Source organism: Podarcis erhardii, assembly GCF_964252035.2.
Source record: "Podarcis erhardii genome assembly, chromosome: 3".
Taxonomy (NCBI): Eukaryota; Metazoa; Chordata; class Lepidosauria; order Squamata; family Lacertidae; genus Podarcis; species Podarcis erhardii.
In genome coordinates this window covers 67,411,293-67,435,389 of record NC_138507.1, presented here as the reverse complement: position 1 = coordinate 67,435,389, position 24,097 = coordinate 67,411,293, and the positions used below count along the sequence as shown (strand labels likewise).

The following is a 24,097-nucleotide window of genomic DNA, read 5'->3' as shown; positions in this document are numbered from 1 at the left end:
GACAGATTATTTTACTTCTTGGTCCCTGATCACAGGTTGAATTGTTTTGAGAAGTGGTGTCTTTTGCTTAAAAGAATAATCCTACCAAGATTTTTTAGGATTTGGATCATAGAGGAATAATATTTGCATCAAAAGCAGCAATTAACGACTAAGGTTTTGTGTCGGGGGGTATACTCTTGTCTAGCATAACGACTTAGCTATTCTGTTTGATAAATAATTTGATAATTACACATAAACTTAGGCTGTGTCTGATGTGTCTGAATTAGAAGATAACCAAGTCAACCAAGTATTTGCTACACCTGTTTATTGTGGATTTGTACAATTAAGGAAAGCTTTTTTTCCCCTTACCTGTTTATTGGGAAATTTGCAATTGATTTCCTAAGCCCAAAATTCTGCAACTGGTTGCTTTGATTTAGGAACTGTGTGTTCTGATTAGAGCTGGGAACTCTGTGTTCTCTTGCACCTGGGAACTGTGTGTTCTTCTGTTGGAACTGGGGGAAGTATTGCACAGTTGGTTGCTTGGAGCTTGAAACTATGCAATCTATTGTTTTAACTTATATATCAATTTTGATATATTCTTTTTGCTCTTTCATTGTTTGAGATACATTTATTTTATTTATTTATTTCACAAGATTTATGTTGCAGTTACACTTCAAAGCAGTTTACAAAAGGAAAACAAAAATTATCAGTAAAAACAGAAAAAACCTTGAAGAAATACATATATTTGTTAAAGTATTTATCCCAATTAAGCACTGAAAGTAAAGTTTAACCTATGGAAGATCATGTCAAAGAATGTGACAACAGAAGTAGCAGTAATAATATTAAACCAATATGTTTAAAAGAAAAAGCAGAAGGCAACAATTTAATTGAATGCCTAGGAGAACTTTGCCTCTCCTTAAATTTTGAAATAAAATAATATGATCAGTGAAGTTATTTTGTAGTGATTTTAGAAATTAAATAATGAAATAATTTTAACCATAAATTACAAAAATAGAAAAAAATGAAATTAATGTAGCAATCTTACTAGCAGAAGGCTGGCTGAAGGGCCATATGATACGGAGTGCATTCCACTTCATCAGCAAAGAAAGAAACCTGTTGTCAGAGCAAAACTAATGTAGTTGGAGGTTCTCCAATATACTGGGAAGCAGAAAAAACCCCAGGTGTGTTAGTTCTGCTGGTGTGAGTAATGTGGTGTACTGACAAAGAGAATGCACGAGTCCTCTGTTTCATTTTTAGATTGTTTATCAAAAACCTTGAAACAGCAAATGGAAACTTCTGTTGTGTACTCTGGTGGTCTTAGAATTCTCAAAATAGGAAATACTTTTTTCACGTTCAAATCAAATAAATAATTACAAAAGTAAAAATGTTGCACTAAAACAAGGGTGGGAAACCACAAGACTGGGGACCAAATACAACCTCCATGCACCCTCCCTTAGGACTCTGCTCACCCCATGCCCCCTAAGCCACCACTTGCTCTGTGCCCTCTAGTGATTGGACCCACTGGAATGTGTCCTGTGATAATGCCTCCTGCTTGCCAGGATGGAAGATAGGCAGTAGTGTGTGTCTGGCCACACCCACTTTGCAACACCCACCACACCTTGAGAAGACTGCCCAGGAGGGAATATGGACCTCACATTGAAAAAGATTCCACACCCTGCACTAAGAAAATTCAGAGACAAATATTTAGGCAGAATTAGATTCATTCAGGAAAAAGTCAGAGCAAATCAATACTGATGAGAAACTGCTAACATTATTACTTTTGTAGAACAACCATTCTCTCTCTCTTAAAAAAAAAAAAAAAAAAAAGACCAATAAATTATTGGAAAAGGAAGGGAATTCCTTCCAGTTTCGATTTAAGGTATGATGAATTAATTTGAATTATTTTATTTTATTTTATTTTATTTTATTTAAAAACTGTATCAATCTTATTCCCCAAACATGATAGAATCTGAGATCTTTAAGGCTACCCCAGTTAATAGAAATAGATAGATGTAACTAAACGCAGGAATAGATCATTTAGTGTGGCTGCACCTACTCTTTAGAACTCCCTGCCCATTAATATTAGCCAGGTGCCTTTACTGTATTTCTATTCCACTGCTTGCACCCCATTCCTTTCTTGAAGTTGCAGCAGCTTAAGAATGGTTGAGGCTATGGTCAGGCTAGTGCCACCCCCAAATTGGTGATGCTGTGGAATTTCTGGCCTAGCTGTTCTTGGTTTTGATTGTAATGAAGAGGCACTGAGCTCTCAACATAAAGGCATCATTACAAAGAAGGAAGGAGCTGACATCAAGAAAGCATTTGACACAGTGGAGTGGAGTGTTGTCTTTTAAACTTTTTAGTGTTTAAATATAAACTGACGTTTTCTTTGAATGCATTAAAGCCACTGTAGAACACTACAAATTAAGTTAAAGATTTACAGACAGGAATCAAACAAGTGTGTTTTACATTGAAGCTATCTGCTTTATCATTTGCTATAAGGATAGAAGAACTCATAATAAAGTTTAGGGGAACACAGGAGCATGCAACCTTTGCCCCCTCCCCCCCCCCAGCACAAGGTAATCTTTAAATCCAGTACAGTAGCTAGATGTTTTTAACTACTAATTGGGTGATCTCTTTCTGAACAACTATATTAGATTTTAAAACAGGTCGTCTTCTGAAATCATCCCAATTGGAAATGCCTCAATACAGCTTTGCAAACATGAAGATAAATATAATACGATCCAGAGTTCTGTTCCTGCTTCCACATTAATTCTAGTACAGAGTTTGAAATCATGGCAAAAAATGCTTCCTAATTTTATGTGGGAACTCAGAGGGTAGGATAAGTTACTCTGCAGAAACTTAAACAAAATAACTTATCTGTGAGTCTGCCAGGAGCTAATTTGCTTTATTCATTGAGCAAATTGATAAAGCTCTACCTCTACACTTTTTTATAGCTCCAGAAGTAAAGGGCCAGAGATTTGCATTTTTTAAATGAAAACTGAAAATTCAGAAAGGGAACCTAGAGTATCCTTAGGGCCTCAAGGCCATGAATATACAGCCTCTGCAACAAACTATACTTTGCATCTCAGCACGGCATTGCAGTCTCTGAAAAAGGATCGCTGGCACTGACAGCTCAGTCAAGCAAGCAACTTTTTCTTTAAAATTGTGTTTATTTCACATTGAAATGCCAAACTTTTGGCACTCAAGAACCATGGCTACATTTCAAGCTTCGGTCAAGTCAACAGGAACATAATCAAGACCACATTTATATAGGGAAAATACCAGATTATATAACAACAGCCTTTCCCCCTATTGCTTATTCACTTTAGTCCAAATGGTTCATAAGCAACTTCATAAATGACGCATAAATGTTCCCTGTCAAAATGCAAGTGCTGCTATTGTGGATTATAGCCAATGTCTACCTGTTTGTTGCTTGGTAAGACTTTCTTTTCACAAAATATGCTTTGCCTCTACTGATTTCAGCCACAATACAAAGAACTGTAATAGTCACACACATAGCTCAGGTACATGCACAGCCAGCATTTCCTCCATTGTTTTTGGTGCAGTATTTCCCGCTGCCGAAGTGACAAGCCAATGTTCAGTCTCAAAACAGCTTGACACTTTGGTAGTGGAAATCACTGTTTTAAAAACAACAAACAAGAGTTTTGTGTGTATGTACAACCACCCATGCACTGATCTCAAGCTGATAGCTTACCTGTTTCAGTTACAGCTGCCTGCCTTTAATTAGAGTTGTGTTTTGTATTCTCTGTCTGCAAATTACTCAGTACATACACATGCATCACTTCTCTGGATCCAAGTTTCCAATACATTGACCGGGTTTGCACTACACCGTAAGCCAAACTATGGCTTACAGAGACTGGGTGAACATTCAAGCTCACCAAGAGGAGCTTGCAGCCACATTGCTGCTCCTTGGTGCTTTCCACTGCTGTGCCACAATGAGTCAAGGTTTGCCTTAGTATATCATTTGAACTGGGATTCCTGGTTAAGCTCTCTCCTCACTAACCAAAAGCTAGGTTAGTGAAGAGAGAGCTTAACCAGCTTGGATGAGAACAAATCTTGGTTACAGCCTGCGGTTAATGAGGGGAAAGCTAACTATGATAATGTCTCTTGTGTGGCTGGATGAATAATGGAGACAGGGGAGAGTGTAAAAGCCTTCTGTACAAATGTATTTTCAATGAATATTGCATATTGCTCCTAGTAAATCAATGGAGTTGCATCCATTGCTCCCACTTTTTACCTCTCAACCTGCCACCACTGGAATGTAGTCCCCAAATGATTTTCCATGGGGGAATGAAAAACTGGCTAGTCCCCAACCCTCTCATGGAGACTTAGAAAAACCTTTTTTTGAAAAACAGCAGTAAAGGATGAGGAGGCAAAAGGGTTTCTTGGCTAAACCTTCCTCCATCTGAGCAACATCACTTTAGTTTTTGCATGCATGAAGTTTAAGCCAGCTGTTGGTTGTTTAAGAGATAAAAGTGCTGTTGACAGTTTTACTATGTGTATGTTATGTTATTTAGTGAATAGCACAAGCAGGGAAAAGGAGAAATATAGCTTGATGTTATCTGCATATTGAAAGCTTTTCATCCCCATGGTATTTTATTCTCCCTTTATAGGAAGAAAAAGAGCGTACAGCTTTATGACTTGCTGTTTCATAATGAAAGAAAAGTAAATACTCTTTGGGTCATATGTGGCACCTGCCTTAGGAGGAAGGGAAAGTTTACTTCTTTACCAGAAATCCAGGAAAGCAGAAGAGTGAGTGGGTGGAGGGAACCTTTTGTCTATGAGCAACAGTTATAGACAAGTGGCTGCCCTACATGCTTACACTCCTACCACAGTAAGTTACCATTTGGCAAATCCCAGCTTGTGTTCATCTGCTGCCTACACTACAAGTGCTTTCACCTGTCAAATGTGGAAAAGAAGAATAACATGGGTATTAATTCAGATGGGCTATACGTTGCAAAGAGTTGGCAGCAAATCAGAAACAGAAGTATAAGAACAGAATACACCTATGTGATATCAACTTTATGCATATGAACTTGATTCATCCACACTGGCCTGTGTCAGGCAGCACTTTCCAGCTTGCTAAACCATCATTCAACATATTGATGAAGGTCCTGGTTATAATTTTCCCTACTGGAGGGGTCAATGGAGATGGAGAGGAAGCAGTAGGTATGCCCAGAGCTTATTAGCAGCTTGCTTGTGGACATCCAGTGAAGCTGAATAATGGAAAATTTAGAACAGATAAAATAAAAATACTTCTTTATGGAGCATACAGTCAAACTCTGGAACTCCATCCCCCGGAGGGAGTGATGGCCACCAATTTGAATGGCTTTAAAAGAGGGTAAGACAAATGGCTGCTAGTCATTATACTTAGGCACTACCTCCAAATTTGGAAGCAGCAATGCTTCAGAATACCAGCTGCTAGAAACCACAAGAGGGGAAAGTGCTCTTGTGCTCACGTTCTGGCATCTAGTTGCTCACTGTGAGACTAGGATGCTGGACTAGATGGGCCATTTGTCTGATCCAGCAGGCTATTCTTATGTTGCTAAACTAACTTCATTAAGCTTGAGAAGTCTTCTTGTGGATCAGGAGTTGGTTAAGTAGCAGGAAGCAGAGAGCAGGAATAAGTGGAAAGTTCTCCAAAAGACGTAGAAAGTGGCGTCTCACAAAGATTGGTTTTGGAACCTGTTCATGAACCATGTAGAGTTAGGAGTGAGCAGTGAGGTGGCCAAGTTTGCTGAAATGTTCAGGGTCATTAAAACAAAGACCTTTCCACTTTGAGTGAATAGGCTGACGTATGAGGTTGGTGCCCTATAACATAAAGCACAACACAAGCAAGATGCCAAAATATATGTCTAGAATCTTGCCAAAATCAATTAATTTCATTTTTTTAAAAACTTCGTTAATTTCAATAGTGGAGATGTAAGCATATATTAAAATCTCTCACTAAAACCAATAGGGCTTAAAAAGTGCTCAACTTGGGCTGGATTGGGCTTTGCATTGCATAGATCTGCAGAGATTTGTTAAATATTTCCAACCAGATCTTGATTAAAGATGGCAAAACTTCCCTCGACAAACAGGATCAACTGTATGCATTTTTCAGAAATAAAATGAAACAAAACAAAAAAAATAAGCTAGTTCCTTCTTCTGTAAAAATAGACCAGACATTAAATACTGTAAACTGCCTTTTGAGGCATAGTCCTTATCTCATATAGTAAATGGATGTAAAGGACTATATTCCCCTTTAGCCAATTGCTCCAAAGTGGTCCTTTCTGCATAGATGTTGCATCCCACCTAAAACTGAACCATAATTTGTAAATTTACCCCTTTAAGCCCAATTAGCTGGTAGCATGCATTAGGAGAGATGTGGTCAGAGAAACTAGCATCTGGTGTAAATTATTTTAAAAGGTTGTTTTATATTTGCTGTTATGGGCTTTACTATATACAAGTCAGAAAAAAACCTTTTAAAGGGAAATTGCAGTTAATATTTACAATTATAATTATAGAGATGGCCATAAAAATGTCAACGTTGCATTATGCCTTTTACTTTAAAGGACATGTCTAATGTTTTATCTAAACTGGTCAAACTTGTGCCTTCAGCTAGCACTTGCAATATTCCATCTGTAGGGCATACATGATACACACACACACACACACATGCATGCATGCTCTGTTTGAGTTATGGAATCACTTAAAATGATTAAATGGTTGGTTATTCAATCAGTTCATTTAAAGTCAAGGAACAAAAGCAACATAACTTTCTACAGGGAAATAAACTGAATAAAAATATTCTCCAGTTACTTTGGACAATTTTTAGTTGTACAACTTGATTTATTATTTTTCTTCTTCATACTTGTAGTAAGTATGCACTCGATCCAGCATGCACTAGAGGCAATACCAGCCAGCCCCAAGGCTTCTTGGTGTAGGCATAACGTTTTCTAGTCAGCTTATGTAGGTCCTGTGGCAGCTGTCCCAGTTTAAATATGAGGTAGCATTCAAGTAGCTATACAAGTGCTAGCTCAGAAGCTGCCTCCATCTGAGCCTGGTCATGATCCCAGCAGCAGCCTCACATATCCCAGAGATGATCATAAATGGGAATCAGTTCATACAGGAACCAGCCTGCATATCCAGTGTTTCCAAGCAGATGGAAATGAAACAACGCTCATTTTCACTGTTGATGTGCAAACAATCGTGCATTTTCAATAGGTTCCTATCCATTAGGGGTTATTGAGATTTCGTGCTTTATATTGGAAGAGTGGCAGTCCTCAGAGCACATCACTTGATAGGATAGTGTTTACTGCTTTGTTCCCTGTATTTACTACAACTTCAATCCAAAAAAAGGTCAGCAACTTTGGTCGGCCCTCATGGCCCTTCACGTCATCAAATCTGGCCCTCTTTTTAAAAAGTTTGGACACCCCTGTAATCTAAGCCTATTGTTGCTTTCTGTATTAATCAGCTTGAACTCCAGATCTCACTCTCCTCTGTTGTCTTTATGGAGTGGGTGTACAGTTTTAACTATAAGAGTTTTCAGGTGCTTCTTTGAAGAACACAATGTCTTATCACATAATTAAGTGATACAATTACAAGAAGACAAGGCTATGTGCAGTTCCCTGCCAGAGAAATGTTACAAGACCTATGAAGTGTTTATTTTTGTAGATAGTAATAAAACAATATTTGAGCAAAGTCTTCCATCCCATTACCATTATCTTATCGCGCGTGTATACCAACCATAAAAAACAGCAGCTACTGGACTCCCTCACTGGCAGGAGACAGCTAAATAATGGCTGCCTGCTACTTCATGAGAACTGGCTGTGTTGGCTCTCAAGGGAGCACTTTTGGTTCTGTGATATTTTGGAAGCTGAAACAAGACACACAGACCAAAAAGAGAAGCCTCTTTTCCCAGAACATTCATCAAATGTCCTGTCAGTATAAGTAAAGGGAGCACAACTGTAAACTTAGCAGTGGCATTAAAACAACAACAACAACACATATCAGATAGACCTAAGTCCTCTTTAGATGTTGTTAACCTCTATTGATGGAGGGCCATGGGCCCTCACATGATTCAGAGACTTAGGAATTCAGTCATGGTGCAGTTAAGACTGTCCCATGCTTCACACAGCATACAGGAGTGGGGAACCCTTGGCCCTCTGGATGTTGCTGAACCTCAACTCCCATCAGCCCTAGTGAGTATGGCCAGTGGAGCAGGACAGTGGGAACTGTAGTCAAGCGTTTCCCCCCACTTGTCCTACCACCAGTTCCTGATGGGGGGCACTTCTCCTAGAACCCTGGGAGCAGCTGCTTTTGCCACCCCTGGCTTCTACCACCACCTGTCCTGAGGTAAGTTCTTTGGCTCTGAAGAGGAAGTGAGATGCAGCAGGTGTAGCTCATGGGATTGAGGTGGGCGAAGCCTGTAGCTGGGCTTGATCCTCCTTGAATGTTGACAACACTTAAAGGCTGAAGTGTCGATTAACCCAGATAAGGCTTTTCTGGGCATAGCTACTATATTAAAGAAACAAATTAGAGGGGTAAAAATTATGTTATACCTACTGCGTCTTAAGACTAAACTGGAGCATCCTGATAGAAGAAGCCTGACAGTAACTTCTGTTTCTGATGTAATGTGAAAATTGAGATTACAGATAGCTTCTGGAGTTCAGATACCATGCTACAGGAGAGATCTGTTAGTACACAACACATCAGAAGATGAAAAAGAAGCATGATTCATGAATGACCTATTTTCTTTCATTGCTTCTTTGAAGCAATGAAAATAGCTATTTTGCCCATGGCAAAATAGTAATGAATGCAATACTTAGCACCTTAAGTGCTATTCAGGTGTTCAGTTTGAATGTGTGAGGGCAGCAGCGCCATGCATGACAGCCCTCACTCCATATCTTTCTTCCCACCAAAGACCTTTGCATATTCTGTCTGAAAGTCTGTCTGAAAGTACACTCACCCATAAGTGGCCCAAACTCATTGCCTGTACATTTCTAGCTTCCCTATTGTGCTTAAGCTTACACTGCAGTCTGCTCAATCTCTGCCACCCTCTCTTCTCTTTATATGGCAAGAACAAATTTCCCCACCTCCATCTATCTTCTTCTCTTGCTCTCCTCCACCACTGAATTAAGTGATTAAGTCGTTGGGCCAGGCCAGGTGGTCTCTGTGAAACTTTGGCATATACTAACCCAGCAGTAGGCACATTTCAAATTTTGGGAGTGCTGGGGGCACCAGTCACAAAACAGTTGCCATAGAAGGGCATGGCATAAGACAAAATGGCTACCACAATGAGTATGGCACAACATAAAATGAGAGAGACAACCAGCCCTAACAATCTTACGCTTACTGTGGGAAGTCAGCTATATCTTGCTGGTCCTCGTTATGGAGAACACTCCCCCACCCTCAGATGCTATTGCTGCTCAAAACAACAAAGTGGTCACAACTGAATGCATGCCAGTAGCCAAATGCACACCACAGAAATCACTAAGAAGGTACCTACACTTTTTGCTCCATACCTTTCTAGGAGGGCTAGATACTAACAGACAGACAGACAGACAGACAGACAGACAGATAGTTCAGAGTCTTGGGGCACTTGCTCAGGGGTGCCACAGGTAGCTTCACAGGCACTAGAGCACTGCTGGGCACCAGGCTGGGAAAACTCAGCCAGATGGGCGGGTTATAAGTAATAAATTATTAGTATTAGTATTATTACTTTATTTTGCAATAAATGCAAACCTTTATTTTTAACCCAGGTGCATGTTTGATTGCTCCCCTCCCCCCATATTTGGTGTACAAAGCAATACCCCTGTGACAAACTGTGACTTCTGCCCCAACATCTTGAAAACTTCACCTGTTTTGGTAACATGTTTGCATTTCTGTGTACTGTTGCACGTCTTATCAGGGATGCGTATTATACACTTGACCCAAAAATGGAATAATGGAACTTGGCTGAAAATATCCCAAGGTGGTAGGATCCAGTGAGGGCTTCTTTTAGCCCTGCTGTTTTTAAACTACTACTTCATAAACCAGATAGTGGGGTTCCATGTTTGCAATAATACTAAGAGCAAAACAGATTTAAGAAGTGGTTTTGAAGGGGAAACATGGTAGGAGGGGGATTTAATTCATTTCCTCATATTCATGTGGTACCCTCCCTCTTACTGCTTTACTGAGATTTGGCGTTGGAGTTAATGCATCACACAAGATCGGCTGCTATCCTAGCTACTTTGGCCTGCATGTATGGAAGCACATTGTTTCCCAGGCAAGGGCCAAGTATCTGGTTGCTGTATTTATACTAGAGGTAGCCAATCCCAGTCCTCACTACTAACTAAATGGATATACTAATACACACACACACACACACACACGAATGTGATGCTCCATGACCGAATAGGGCTTCTGACAGTTTATGCTCTCATTCCTGTATTCCTCTATGGTTAAGGCTCTGAGAGATGGAGGAATCCTACTTTCAAACTAACAGGAGGCCATACTTCACTTTAAAATACATGTGCATTAAGAAAAGGAAAGTAGAAAATCAGTAACATTTGCTCATATTAGGAATTTAAAATTTTGATTCCTAGTTTAAGCCAGTGACAATGGTTTGAGTAAGCACTGGTTCATCCAACACGTTAACCCATAGTGTAAAATGAACAAAGGTTTAACAAGAATGAACAGATGTTGCCACACTAGGAACAAATTGTGATTTGTTTCTTCAAACAAACTATAAGAAGTAAGCCAGAAACAAAGCTCAGCTTCTGCTCGGGGTTTGCTTGAAGCAAAACAAGCACTGGTTCACATATGATATAAAGTCAGCCTCAGGTTTATGTCCTCCCTGTTGAGACAACAGTAGGAGTAGGGGAGGATTAAAGTAGAGATTGATGAGCAGTGTGCATGAGCACACTACAGTCCTTGTTCACATGAAACCATAGTTTCTTTTTAACTAAGCTTTAATGTGAAATTTTAACCCAGCCTAAAATAATGGGGAAAACAAACTGAAGACAGCATTTCAGTGAGTTTCTCTCTTTTTAAAATAGGGAATGTTCTTATCTTTGAGATGATCAGCAATCATATCAGGCATGCCAACATATTAAACAAACACAGAAACGGGTTCCTTCAAGAAAAGGCTACGGAGAACAGAATCTGCTAAATCTAAAATGAACTTGAATCTGACAGTGCTTCATCTACAAATAGAAGCTGCTGAGAACATACTGTGCTGTACCAAATAAATGAACTATATCTTCAGAACTAAATAATAAAAAAAATCATTCCAGTAGCACCTTAGAGACCAACTAAGTTTGTTATTGGTATGAGCTTTCATGTGCTTGCACACTTCTTCAGATACTGGTAATTCTTTTAAGTCATTAGAAAACAGAATTGGTCTTTGGAAGAGGCACCTGCACCCATTTTGATGTCTCCATATAGCTCAGGTTTGAAGAATTCCAACAGCTTCTTCATGGGGAAATGGGCAGGTGAATGTACTCACAGACATAGATGTACTTCCTTCCATTTCTACATTCTAGAACTAATTTCGTTGTCTTGCCTGCAGCACTGAAAGCAGAATCCACTTAGGTGAATTTAAGCCTCTAAAGCATTAGTATGTAAGGGTAAGACTTAAATATTATTTTGTCTGCAGAATATTATTTTTTCAAGAGAATCTCATTGCAATATTTATTAAAATATCAAATCTCCCACCCATTATTTGGATGATGTGCCTGGTTTTGCTTGGGAAAGCAAATTTATCATAAATTTATCATAAAGCTAAACAGAGTCCTGCTTCTCCCATCTGTCCCCTCCAGGGCTATGTGCAAGACATAAAGGAAAGGAGAAAGAGGGCAGCAAAATAAATTATAACAATTTCCCTTGACAACTGCAATAGCATGAATACTTTTAACTGCTGTGTGGGAGTGTCACAATCTGAGAGCTCAAAGGAATATATTATGGGGAGATTTTGAAGTTGGAATGCAGCTGACCATTTGTATTCACTTGGCTTTCTGGAGAATCATAACCAGTTAATGAGCAGCATGTTCCCAGAAAACACATCACTCACCTAACAAGTTTGAGCTCTTTCAACTGAGAACTGCTTCTTTGTTAAATAATAAGATACACTGAAAGTACATGTGCCTGCCAAATCTCAAGCAGCCAAATTTCTCAAAGACATTATGGCAGGCTAAATGATCATTGAATTATGTGCATGAAACAGTTCCTCTGATTGGATAATATATTGATATCTATCCATCTATCTATCTATCTATCTATCTATCTATCTATCTATCTATCATCTACCAACTGTAGGCAAACTCGGCCCTCCATATGTTTTGGGACTACAATTCCCATCTTCCCTGACCACTGGTCCTGTTAGCTAGGGATCATGGGAGTTGTAGTCCAAAAACATATTGAGGGCCGAGTTGGCCTATGCCTGATCTATCCCTTCACATTTGTCACAGTTAATACCAGTACAGTTGTACCTTGGAAGTCAAACAGAATCTGTTCTGGAAGTCTGTTCGACTTCCAAAACTTTTGAAAACCAAAGCGCAGCTCCTGCAGTCAATCAGAAGCCATGGAAGCCCCAGACGTTTGGCTTCCGAAAATAGTTTGCAAATGAGAACAGTCTCTTCTGGGTTTGTGGCGTTTGGGAGCCAAAACATTCGGAAACTAAGCTGTTCAAAAACCAAGGTATGACTGTACTATTAACTAATATTTTTGCCTCAAATGCAAAAGTAATCAAACTATTAAACATATATAACATAAGAACATACATACTGAAATGATAGGCACTGTCAACATATTCTAAGTAATGCATATCAGCGGTGGAGAACCTATATCCTGAGGCCTAGTCCAGTCTATCAGGCCTCCCAATTTGGCCTATGAGGGTGTTTCTGGCAAGCCATGCTCACCTGCCCCACACTTGAAGTCATATATGACATCAGATGTCGTGCAGGTAAAAGTGGGCCTTGGCCAAAAGGGACTTTGCAGGTGGGTTCTCCCTCCTACTTGTCAAAGTTTAAGGGTGGGGATAGGGGGAGATGATCATCTGCCCCCCCCCCCACAATGTCCACAAAGGGTTATATTCAACATTAGTCATACTCAGAGTAGACCCATTGAAGTGAATAGACATCACATTAATGGATCTACTCTGAGTATAACTTAGTTGGATGCAACCCACAAAACATAATATGGAATTCTAGCCATATCTATTTGGAAGTAAGTCTTATTGAATGCAGTGGGGCTAACTTCCCAGTAAAGGGGCTAGAATTGCAGCCTAATTTGTTTTCTACTTTTCTCAACAAGTAATTTACCTGAAAAAGCAATTGATAGTAAGTGAATTAAAATATTAAAGATATGCACTTACATCCGTGCATCTAGTTTGGCCTTAACTATTGTATGCGTTGAGCCTTTCAGGGCAATCTGCCTGGGATCAGTGTCAGGAGTTTGAGAGAGAAAAAACCCTTCTTCTAATTTCTGTACTTAACCTGAGTTCAGCTGCATGTAGAGTACAAACTCCAAATGGAAAGGAGATGGCGTGAGGCTTTCAAGTTCATTTATGGACAAATCCAGAAAGAAGCAAAACAAACAAGTGGTTTACTCTGTGGCTGGAATGTAGTGGCAAAAGGATGATTTCTGAGAAAAAGAGTAATAGAATGTTCTGAAATAACATAAAATGCAACAAGTGACCTGAAATTTAGAGAATGTAAATAGTTAAGAGACAAAATTAATCCACCAGGAAACAGATAATTTTTTTAAAAAGTCAATGAAATGTTCTCATATGAGGCCATAAGATCACTTATTTCTTTTAAAAAAAACCAAAAAACAATTTTATAAATCTACATCTAAACAAAGAGCAGCATAGTTCTCTGTGCCAGTCAGTAAGTCTTTTGTATGGAAATTAAGTATTGCTGCAACATCCAAGTGTCAAACTCTGTGGTGTACAGTGCCATCCTGCAATGTTGCTCTGGTGAAGTAGAATGGGCCTGCACCATACCTAAAGCACCATCTTTATCAACTGTGGTGCAGCACTGTTACATAAAGTAAAGAAGGGAACAGACTGGCAAGGAAATTGGTTGACAGTAACTCCTCAGTGAAACAATAGAGCTTCCAGTAAAAGATACCCTTGGTACCAGGGTAATGTAGAGATCTGAGAAAGATAATTAGTAACCAAGCAATCAGGGGTTAAAAATCCATTCCAGGAACAAGTTCCATGCCGCAGGGAGACTGCAGGAAGTGGGGATGGGAGTGGAGTAACTTGGGGCTACAGCAAGCTAGAGCAGGTTCAAGCTAGAGAAGGAAGCGGACTAGAGGCAGGAGGTAGGCATTTTGAATACAAGGCCTGGAATTGGTAAGTAGAAATGCTACATGTGTTCATCCACTGAGCAATGGCCTGTCCCTCAAAGGTGACATGTTTCTATGGGAAGGATCCCTCACTGCTGGCTAGTGTTGTGGTGCAGTTCCCTGAAGGTCATATACCACAGTAACTGATGGTCGCGTGTCCAACTGAGTGTTAGGCTGAGCTCTAACAGACTCAGGTTTGGAAATGTGGTAACCTAAATGCATCTTTTATGGTGTCTTCAAATAGGAAACTCAATTATATGGCTGAGATATGGTAGGAAGCTGCTTTAATGTGATTTCAATTAATATGCAGAATAGCAAAGGAGACCTGGTGCAATGGTACATACCGTATTTTTCGCCCCATAGGACGCACTTTTCCCCCTCCAAAAATGAAGGGGAAATGTGTGTGCGTCCTATGGGGCGAGTGCAGGAGGCAGGCAGGCAGGACAAGCTCCCCAAAGCCGCACACAAGCTCCGCGCGGCTCTTGCGGCTTTTCCTCAGGAGGGACAAGGGACTGACGCAGCCAGTCAGTCCCTTCTCCCTCCTCTAGAAAAGCCCACAGGAGCCGTGTGCTCCTTAAAGGGTGTGCGGCTCCTGTGGGCTTTTGCAGGAGGTGGGGGTATTGCCATAGCTGCACGCAGCCTCTCCCGGCTGGAGAGGTGGCACGCGGCTATGGCAGCAGCCTCTTTAGCCGTGCGCCATCTCTCCAACCTGGAGAGTGTGCGCGGGGCTAAGGAATAGCCCCCCGACCCTCTCCCAGCTGGAGAGGTGACGCGCGGCTTTGGAAGCAGCCTCTTTAGCTGCGCGCCATCTCTCCAGCCCGGAGAACATGCGCGGGGCTAAGGAATAGCCCCGCGGCCCTCTCCCAGCTGGAGAGGTGATGCGCTGCTTTGGAAGCTGCCTCTTTAGCCGCGCGCCATCTCTCCCAGCTGCCTCTTCTCTTCCTCCTCCAGCTTCGCTTGAAGGGCGCTGCACAGTTCTCCCTCTCCGCATAGCGCCTCTCCTTCGCAGGAGAGGTGTTGCGCAGAGAGGGAGAACTGCACAGCGCCCCTTCAGCCACGCGCCTGCCTGGAAGCTGGAGGAGGAACAGAAGGGTCTCCTTCTATTCCTCCTCCAGCTTCCCAGTGAGGCGCCTGTCCTGCGAAGCTGGAGGACGAACAGAAGGGTCTTCCACTGCATCCCAAAGCCTGGGGCGTGCTGAGCTCAGCGCGCCCCAGGCTTCGAGCTTCGCGCAGCTCTCCACAAGCCGTGGGAGCCCGGCGGGACTTCGCACTGGGCTCCCACGGCTTGCGGAGAGCTGCCTGTTCTGGGGGCTGGGGTCGGGGGAAGCTCGGGCTTCCCCCGACCCAGCCCCGCACCTGGGGGGGGGGGGAATAAATTTTTTTCCCTTTATTTCCCACCCAAAAAACTAGGTGCATCCTATGGGCCGGTGCGTCCTATGGGGTGAAAAATACGGTAATGCTCATTAATGTCCATGTGTACATACATTAAGGCTACACTCTGTAAGTATATGTCCTGAGGATCCATAGCCTTTGATTCCTATAGTTCAGAGATGTCTATAGGACATTAAACAACCAGGTGCTTGAGAGGAATGGAAAAAGGCCTTCCTCATTCTTACTTAAGCCAATGCCTCATTAAATGCCTCCGACAGGAGTGTTGGAGAAAAAGGAAAATAGCAGCAGAGCATCTCTTCCCAATAGTCAGTCTTTATGAGTCTACTGCCCAATCTAATGAGCTGTTGTGCGTGTCTTATAAAATTGAGCCAACAGAAAGCTAAAATGAAAGATGCAATTCTATGTGAAATTAACTGAAAGCATATCCAACTGGACACAGCATGACTTACTTTCAAGGAAACAAACACTTAAATCTACATAGTGTCAGACTTTCCATCCTGCTGTGTTTGAGGATATTTCATAGCTTCTGTTGTTTTTAAAGAAAGACTTCCAGATAATTAGCTTTATAGTGAAACATTCAGAGAGAGAAAAAATCCTTATTCCTCCAGCAAGCTCTACAAATAATTTGCATATTTTGTCACCCAAACAAATGCATTATCTTATTTAAGAGAAGCAAAACATTAACATCTCTCATTAAAGTTCATTACAATGCCTTCTGTCCTATTGTAAGATGATCTGTATCTCTTTAATGAGATACAATGTTTTGCATGAAAAATATACAGGGACTGAAGCACTGAACACTGGCATATTGCAGGATAAGGTTCAAATCTTAAATGCTTGTTTTCCACTGAAATGGCACTCTATTTCCTCCTTCTCATCACTGTTACATCTGCCTAGGTAACCTCATGATATCCTGCACCTTCCCTCCCACTTCCATATGGCAGTAAATATTGTCCACCCAGTGCGCAGTTGTACAAATAACAGTGAAGAGTTGTGGTAACAGATAACTAGGAATGCTATTATATTTTATCTTCAAATAAAATTCATAAAAGACCTTCCAAATTATTAATAATGTGTTTCCAATAAATGCACAACCACTTTAGAAGAGGTATTCTATTTCCCATTCTAAATTGGCGAGTGCCATTACACTCCTCAGGAGCATCCAAAGTTACAAACACACTCGCACACTTCAGGCTTTCATATAGGGTGAAACAATCTGTGAGGGTAAAGGAGCTGCCTAACCGCTCCCCACCCTCGTCCGCTGTCCCTTTTCCAGTCCCTCTCCATGAATTTGAGAGGAAAGGTCTGAAGTAGGGGAGCCCTACTCTACTTTTGGAGGATTCCTGAATGATTTAGATTCTCCCCCCGCCCACAGGACAACAGAGGGAGATCCCACAAGGACAGGAGGAGTTTGCTTCATGCATTCATCATCTGTTTCATACAAGGGTAAGCTAACCAGGGTAGGCATGACTCCCATCAGTAAGAAGTATCCTTAGCCATTCTAGGTCACACCTTTGTTAAACCATTTGGCCCTGAAGGAGCTGGTCTTGGAGTATGTTGCCTGGGTAAAACATAGATAATCTGCTATCTCTTATTAGGACCACGTAGTTGTGCAAGCATTCAGTTGATAGGGGATTTATTGGGTAGAGGAATTCTTTATAACACAAAACACTGCACATATTTATACTCAGAGATGTTGGTCCTAGTAGTAGTACTGTTACCTATTTTGAAATTATTTTAAATAGCACCATGGTGGAGTGAAATGCCTCAAAACAAGTCTTTGAAAACCCAAGTAGATGTAAACGTAGACTACAGCTTTCTAGACAGTGGGAAAGCTAGAGTGAGTATGCAACTTTGACTGAAAAGACAGTAAATTTATCTTAATGTGTGCTGAAACAGCTTCTGCAAGTTAGATATTAACTCAGTATTTCACAGCCCCAGCCTGTACAATTGGAAGATGTTGACAGAAAGCAGTAATTCTGCTTACACTTTCACTGCTTATTTTGGCCAGAAATAAATTCAGTGTATTTGTACAAACATAAATACTTCTCAGGTACGTAGCCTCTCACTGTGCCCAAATGTTCCTTTCACTATGGTCTCATTAAATGCATCAGCAATTCCACCTTGTCTTACTTTACATTATAAATGGACTCTGCCTACAGTGGCTGATGTTTCCTGTTCTCTCTTTCTTCTATACCCTTCAAATGGCTTTATTTCTCACCAGTCTCATTGGTAAATACAGATACAATTCAGTGTTTAAACAATATATTGTTACCAGCGTCTGAAACTCCCATTGTTCCAGGTGCGTTTTGTGACAGGGAATTTCATTAATGTGAGCAGTTTTTGATCTCTGGGCGCAGTACCGAGCCTGAGATTTGAGATTAAAACTGCCATTGCTGGAAGAAAAGGAGGACGCTTTTCTGCCTCCTCACCTCCAGCCAGCCTCTGAAGACTGGAGAAGGTCTGTGTGTCCTTTTGGACCAGGAGGTGCAGTGAAGTTCGTGGTGTCTTTATGACACAGTGGTACCTCGGGTTACATACGCTTCAGTGTGGTGTAGTGGTTAAGAGCGATAAGACTCGTAATCTGGGGAACCGGGTTCGCGTCTCCGCTCCTCCGCATGCAGCTGCTGGGTGACTTTGGGCTAGTCACACTTCTCTAAAGTCTCTCAGCCCCACTCACCTCACAGAGTGTTTATTGTGGGGGAGGAAGGGAAAGGAAAATGTTAGCCGCTTTGAGACTCCCTAGGGTAGTGATAAAGCGGGATATCAAATCCAAACTCTTCTTCTTCTTCTTTAGGTTACAGACGCTTCAGGTTACAGACTCCGCTAACCCAGAAATAGTACCTCAGGTTAAGAACTTTGCCCCAGGATGAGAACAGAAATCGGACTCCAGCGGCGTGGCGGCAGCAGGAGGCCCCATTAGCTAAAGTGGTGCTTCAGGTTAAGAACAGTTTCAGGTTAATAACTGACCTCCGGAATGAATTAAGTACTTAACCCGAGGTACCACTGTATATAGTTTATTTACACATATATACAACCTGAAAACTCCTGCCTTTTCCTCTGCTATTTCTTACCCCATGGAAGGGTTTTCTACATTTGCTGTCTGCCCAGAGTTTCTCTGTAAATGGCCTTCTTAATGGGGCATCACCCATTTCTTTGTGCTCTTTTAATGGTTCATCTCTCCAGGCAATCACCTCATCTGGAAACCATCCTGGCTTATATTTTAACATGGTTTATATTTTTAAAATGCTAAATTCAATGTCTGGCACCCCAGAATTAGAAGGCGGGTCCCAAATATGAATGCATGAGCATTCTGTTGCAGCCAACATAACAGGATAGGGTATGTGCTTAGTTGTAGAATGTGTGGTGCTCATAGCAATTTCTGTTGCTTGTAAATGTGCCTCTGGGCCCAAAAAGGTTGGCGGCTCCTACAATAAATGAATATCAGAACAGCAGAAAAACTAAAGATACAAGGCAGCAGTGACTATAAACTGCGGCCCTCCAGATGTTGTTTGATTACAACTGCCTACAAAGGAAAATCAACAGTTATCTGACTTTTAGAAGAAATCTGAAGGCAGCCCTGTCCTGTATAGGTAAATTTTTAATGTTTGACATTTTACTGTGTTTGATGATTTAATTTGTTGGAAGCTGCCAAGAGTAGCTGGGGCAACCCAGTCAGATGGGCAACATGTAAATAATAATAATAATAATAATAATAATAATAATAATAATAATAATAATATTAATATTAATACCAACACCATCATCCCTGACTACTGGCTACACTGAGGGCAAATGAGGGCAGTCTAGCAACATTTGGAGGGTCACAGCTCAACCACCCCAATATGAATGAAACCTATACTCAATATTTTCAATAGGGGGGGCAGTACTGAGAAGAAATGTAAAATGTAGACCACAAATGAAATTGTCATTGGAATATGAGAAAGAAAAATGGAGAACATGAGAATAAAGCAAAACAAATTCCTTCCAGTAGCACCTTAAAGACCAACTAAGTTAGTTGGTCTTTAAGGTGCTACTGGAAGGAATTTGTTTTGTTTTGACTATGGCAGACCAACACGGCTACCTATCTGTAATGAGAATAAAGGTTAACATGAATTGGAGAAGGGAAAACACCTTCACACAAATAACCGTGTTTATTCAGTGTTGCACCCTGAAATAACTAAACTACCCCAATGTTTATCTGTCAGTTCTTTAGAGACCATGATTTGCCCTGGAGAGTTGCAAGTTTAAGAGCATCCCAGCACAGAAGGCTAAGAGAGAGTGGACAAGCTGAAATAAGAAAAGCCTTAAAACTGTAGCTGCAACACATGCTTTGCCATCTCCCTCTGTGGGTGGTTTAGACCTGGGGTTGGCAACGTGCGGCCCATGGGCTGGATGCGGCCCACAAAGACCATTTACTGGCCCACAAGCCACCCTGAACTGAGCTGCCCGCTCGGCGAGTCCCCCGCGCACTGCGCTAAATCGGCGCAGGGACTCATCGAGCAATGCTGGAAATTGTGTCTGCGCACACGCAGATAGTGGAAAGCGCATCTGCGCATGTCCAGACGCCAAAAATCACTTCTGCGCACAATTTTTGGCGTCTGCAGATGCGCAGAAGCAATTACACACTTGGGTCAGAACTTGGGAGACTGATTAAATTTCAAACAATAATATTTTCAGCAGCATATGGAAGATAATTACAGTTGAATGGTGTGGATTGTCTTTTATTTTCTATTTGTGAAAATAAATTTCACAAAATTAACCAAGAATTTTGGTGTAAGGGAGAGGGAGAGAGAGAGAGTGGAAGAGGAGGAGGAGGAGGAGGTGGAAGAAGAAGAAGAAGAAACGTGGCTATTGTTGGTCCTTCACAGAGTGTTCCTAATTTCACGAACAGTCTTTTAAGGTCAAATGAGAAAACAATGCCTTAAGAAAGCCAGCAACTTCAGTGGCATTAAAACAAAAATGCAGTGCCAAGTATTTATCTTTTAAGCTTCAGGAAACCACAAAATAACCATAGCACCATGAATCATCTTGAAACTTCAAAGCCTGCATGCCCAATGTACCATTTTAGGATCATTAAATAATGCAGCTACTGTACTGGGTGTAAATCATTAACCAAGCCCACTAAAAGCAATGCCAACCACTTCAACCTTCTTATTAAAAAAGAAAAAAATATCAACCCTGCCCTTCCCAGTAACTGTACTATTTAGCTACTAGTTCTGTTACCTCAGTGTCTAACCACAATTGCCAGCTAACTAACCATCACATTAAGCATGCCTGCCTACCTTACATATTAAGTGAGGGATGACATTTTGCACAGTTAATGGTTGTAGTATCACCAGGATAATGGATGTGTCCTACAGTAGCATTCCATTTTATAGGTTATGATTGATTCAGGACAGTAAAAATATAATTATTACTAACTGTACAATTTCATCCCTGTTTACTCACAAGCAAAACAAAACAAATTCCTTCCAGTAGCACCTTAAAGACCAACTAAGTCAGTTCTTGGTATGAGCTTTCGTGTGCATGCACACTTCTTCTTTCGTGTGCATGCACACTTCTTCGTGTGCATGCACACTTCTTCAGATACACAGATACACATGTGTATCTGAAGAAGTGTGCATGCACACGAAAGCTCATACCAAGAACTGACTTAGTTGGTCTTTAAGGTGCTACTGGAAGGAATTTGTTTTGTTTTGACTATGGCAGACCAACACGGCTACTCACAAGCAAGTCTCTTTGCTTGCAATCATTATTTAGGAGTTCAACAGAACTTTCTTTTGTGTGAACATGCACACAGGTCTAAACTTGACATGATGTTTTTTGCTTCACGCAGTTTGGAGTTACAGAGCAGATTAAGAAAAAAGCTTACATAGTCAACGTGGAACGGGAGAATCTGCTGCACTGCAGATTCAAATTGAGTCCCTTCCTGCACCAGCCATGCACAGTCAGAGGCATGCTCTCCCTGGTGCCTTGCAAGGGTTTCCTTCCCAATTTGAAAAGCAGGTAAATTGGGGTGGATATTCCAATCAGGACCAAAGTGGGGGCAAAGGGTTAAAGCTCCCTTTCTCACAACTCGGTCCCAGTCTGGCTTTGGGGGAGGGAGGGCAGCATGTCAGCTATTTAGATTTTAAATAAATGAATTCACCATGCAACATCAAAATCACATCTAGTTTGGCCCTTGGTGACCCACAAAACCTCATGATAGATACAATTACTATTTCAGCTAAATCTCTACGTACTTTTCGTATTTTTGTTAACGACCCAGACTTTCTTCAGAAGCATGCATCTACTGACAGTCTTTGAACAGAATAGTCTGTTTTTACATTTTATGCAGATGTGTTCTTAATTGTCTGATATCATGTTAATTGTGGTTTTATCATTGTTTTATTGTTCTATAAGCCATAAGGGAGTTGTATGAATTCCAACTCCCATTATTTCCAGTAAGCACAGGTGATGGAAACTGTGGTCGAAAACATCTTGAGAGTACAAGGCTGGAAAAAGCTGGAAAAAATAAAAAAATGAAATTGTGCACAGGGATAGATCATATCTAGTTCTTGGCTAGTGGCTGAAAGCTCAGGTGTTATTTGATTATACAAGGACAGTGTTGGCCTACAGTGATAAACCAAGTGTTCTTCAGTTCCAGCCCTTCCTTAGTTTTGCACATTCTGCTGCACATCAGTTGTATAAATCAATACTTCGGGCTTTGCAATATGGTACCTTTTTATAGACCTTAAATCACTTTTAGTTAAGATAGAATAGCCCAAATTTAGCCTGAAGATGTGGGAACTAACATTTCATGCTACTATGAACTGCTATGATTACATATTATGTCATCCATGAGATCATCAAACAGAAACTGGCAACTATTTCTTTGTCAAACCTTTCTGCTTATACCAGCTATAGCAATTCTAGAAAAGAACAAGTTAATGCCACTGAATATAGTGAGATAATTGTGTGGGTGAATGGAGAAAATAAGTAATGTTTCTCCAAACTTTCAGACACATTTGCATAAGCAGAATCTAGTCAACAGTTTGTCTTGAGGTATGAACAGCTGTTCAAACATCCTTTACTAATATTCTTACCTGGAACTCTTTTGGCCCAGTTGATCATATGCACCAGTTCTCTGTCAGCCAGGTTGGTCAACAGTGTCATCATAGAAGCTTCATTGAAAGGCCTGCCAGGGTCATATTCTGAATAGACAACAGGTGGTTCAGCCTCTAGTAAGGCACTGACCATCTGATCTGCAGTCAGGGACAGGGCTGGACTGTTCTTTTTGTTATGCTTGATCATCAAAGGACTTGGCCAGAGATTTGGGCTCCTTCTCTCGGCAACAATCCCCGAATTCTTGTTGTCTTGTTCCTCTTTTTGGCGTTTGTGCTTCATTATACGGCCTCCTCTGCGGTCCTTCCGAATTCCTAGAGGGAATATAAAAATTCAGTTAATATAATTCGCTCTTTTTTGAACACAGCACTATTCAATAGCCAGGCTGGGAATTATGCAAATGCCAATGAATCCAATTTTCTGCCCTAGGGTAAGCCATGCTATGCACTAAGCTACACTGTGAAAGAATGGGAAATAATTTTTAATAGTAGTAGTATTGTTTATACATCATCATCATTATTTTCTTTATTTTATTGTCTTTTATTTTTTCCTTCTCCCTTATTTATTTATTTATTTATTTATTTTTACTTGAAAATCTAACAAATGAAGAGAAATGCAACAACAACAACAAAAACTTCACCAAAATTTCACCAAAAGATTCCTTTGCCTTTCATCATTCTTGAATGTAATTTGTTTTCACATTAATTGATGGAGAATAGCCAAGGAAAACTGCAGAAGAAATGTTTGGCATACTACTAGCAATGTACCAATGCGATGAAAAAGAAAAGGATAAAAAGAGCCACTGCTTGATGGAAGTTTCAAACAAACGGTCTGCCACCTGGGAAACTGTAATTACCACATAAAAGGCAAGGTGTGGGTGGACGTCTCTGTTTAAGCATTGACTTCACTCTGTACAAAACACTCTAATAATTTAATCAATCCCAAACCAATAAATCTTGACTTAAAGGCTTCAGTTTAAATCTGACAATGAGGCTTGAAGTTTGTGGTGCTGCTTCCACCTATATCTCTTCTGGGGAAAATGTCTTCTAAGGTTGGAAAGAACTGTTCTACATTGTGAATATCTCTATGTATTGAGTGACATGTAATTGAATGAATTTAAAAAGAAAGAAATACCTAAGAAGGTTGGATTATTTAATTGCAATTTATGCACATTGTCAACTTTCCAACTCTTCAAATAACTGTTTCCAGGTAAAGAGGTTCTGCAAATCCACACTTGCCACCTGATCCTTTATTTTAAAGACAACATGCCTGAAGAAGCCTATCA

The 24,097-nt window shown here is 40.7% G+C and overlaps 1 protein-coding gene and 1 long non-coding RNA gene across 16 annotated transcripts in view; one reads left to right on the top strand and one right to left on the bottom strand.

The window, feature by feature from the left end:
* Window positions 1–24,097, bottom strand: part of ESR1 (estrogen receptor 1) — a 237,624-nt gene that overhangs the window by 39,321 nt on the left and 174,206 nt on the right. For all 10 annotated transcript variants that reach the window (XM_081854342.1, XM_081854344.1, XM_081854343.1 and 7 more), the window contains one exon: window positions 22,794–23,126. In XM_081854342.1, the coding sequence (XP_081710468.1) occupies window positions 22,794–23,126 (333 nt within the window). The remainder of the gene's footprint in view (window positions 1–22,793; window positions 23,127–24,097) is intronic.
* The window catches only part of LOC309337688, a 123,712-nt gene that overhangs the window by 59,014 nt on the left and 40,601 nt on the right, over window positions 1–24,097 (top strand). Inside the window, exons 2-3 of one of the 6 annotated variants that reach the window (XR_014154493.1) lie at window positions 17,081–17,151; window positions 17,451–17,545. The exons of 4 other annotated variants lie outside the window; for them this stretch is intronic. This is a non-coding gene — a long non-coding RNA (uncharacterized lncRNA). The remainder of the gene's footprint in view (window positions 1–17,080; window positions 17,152–17,450; window positions 17,546–24,097) is intronic. One more of the 6 variants, XR_014154492.1, reaches the window with a different exon arrangement.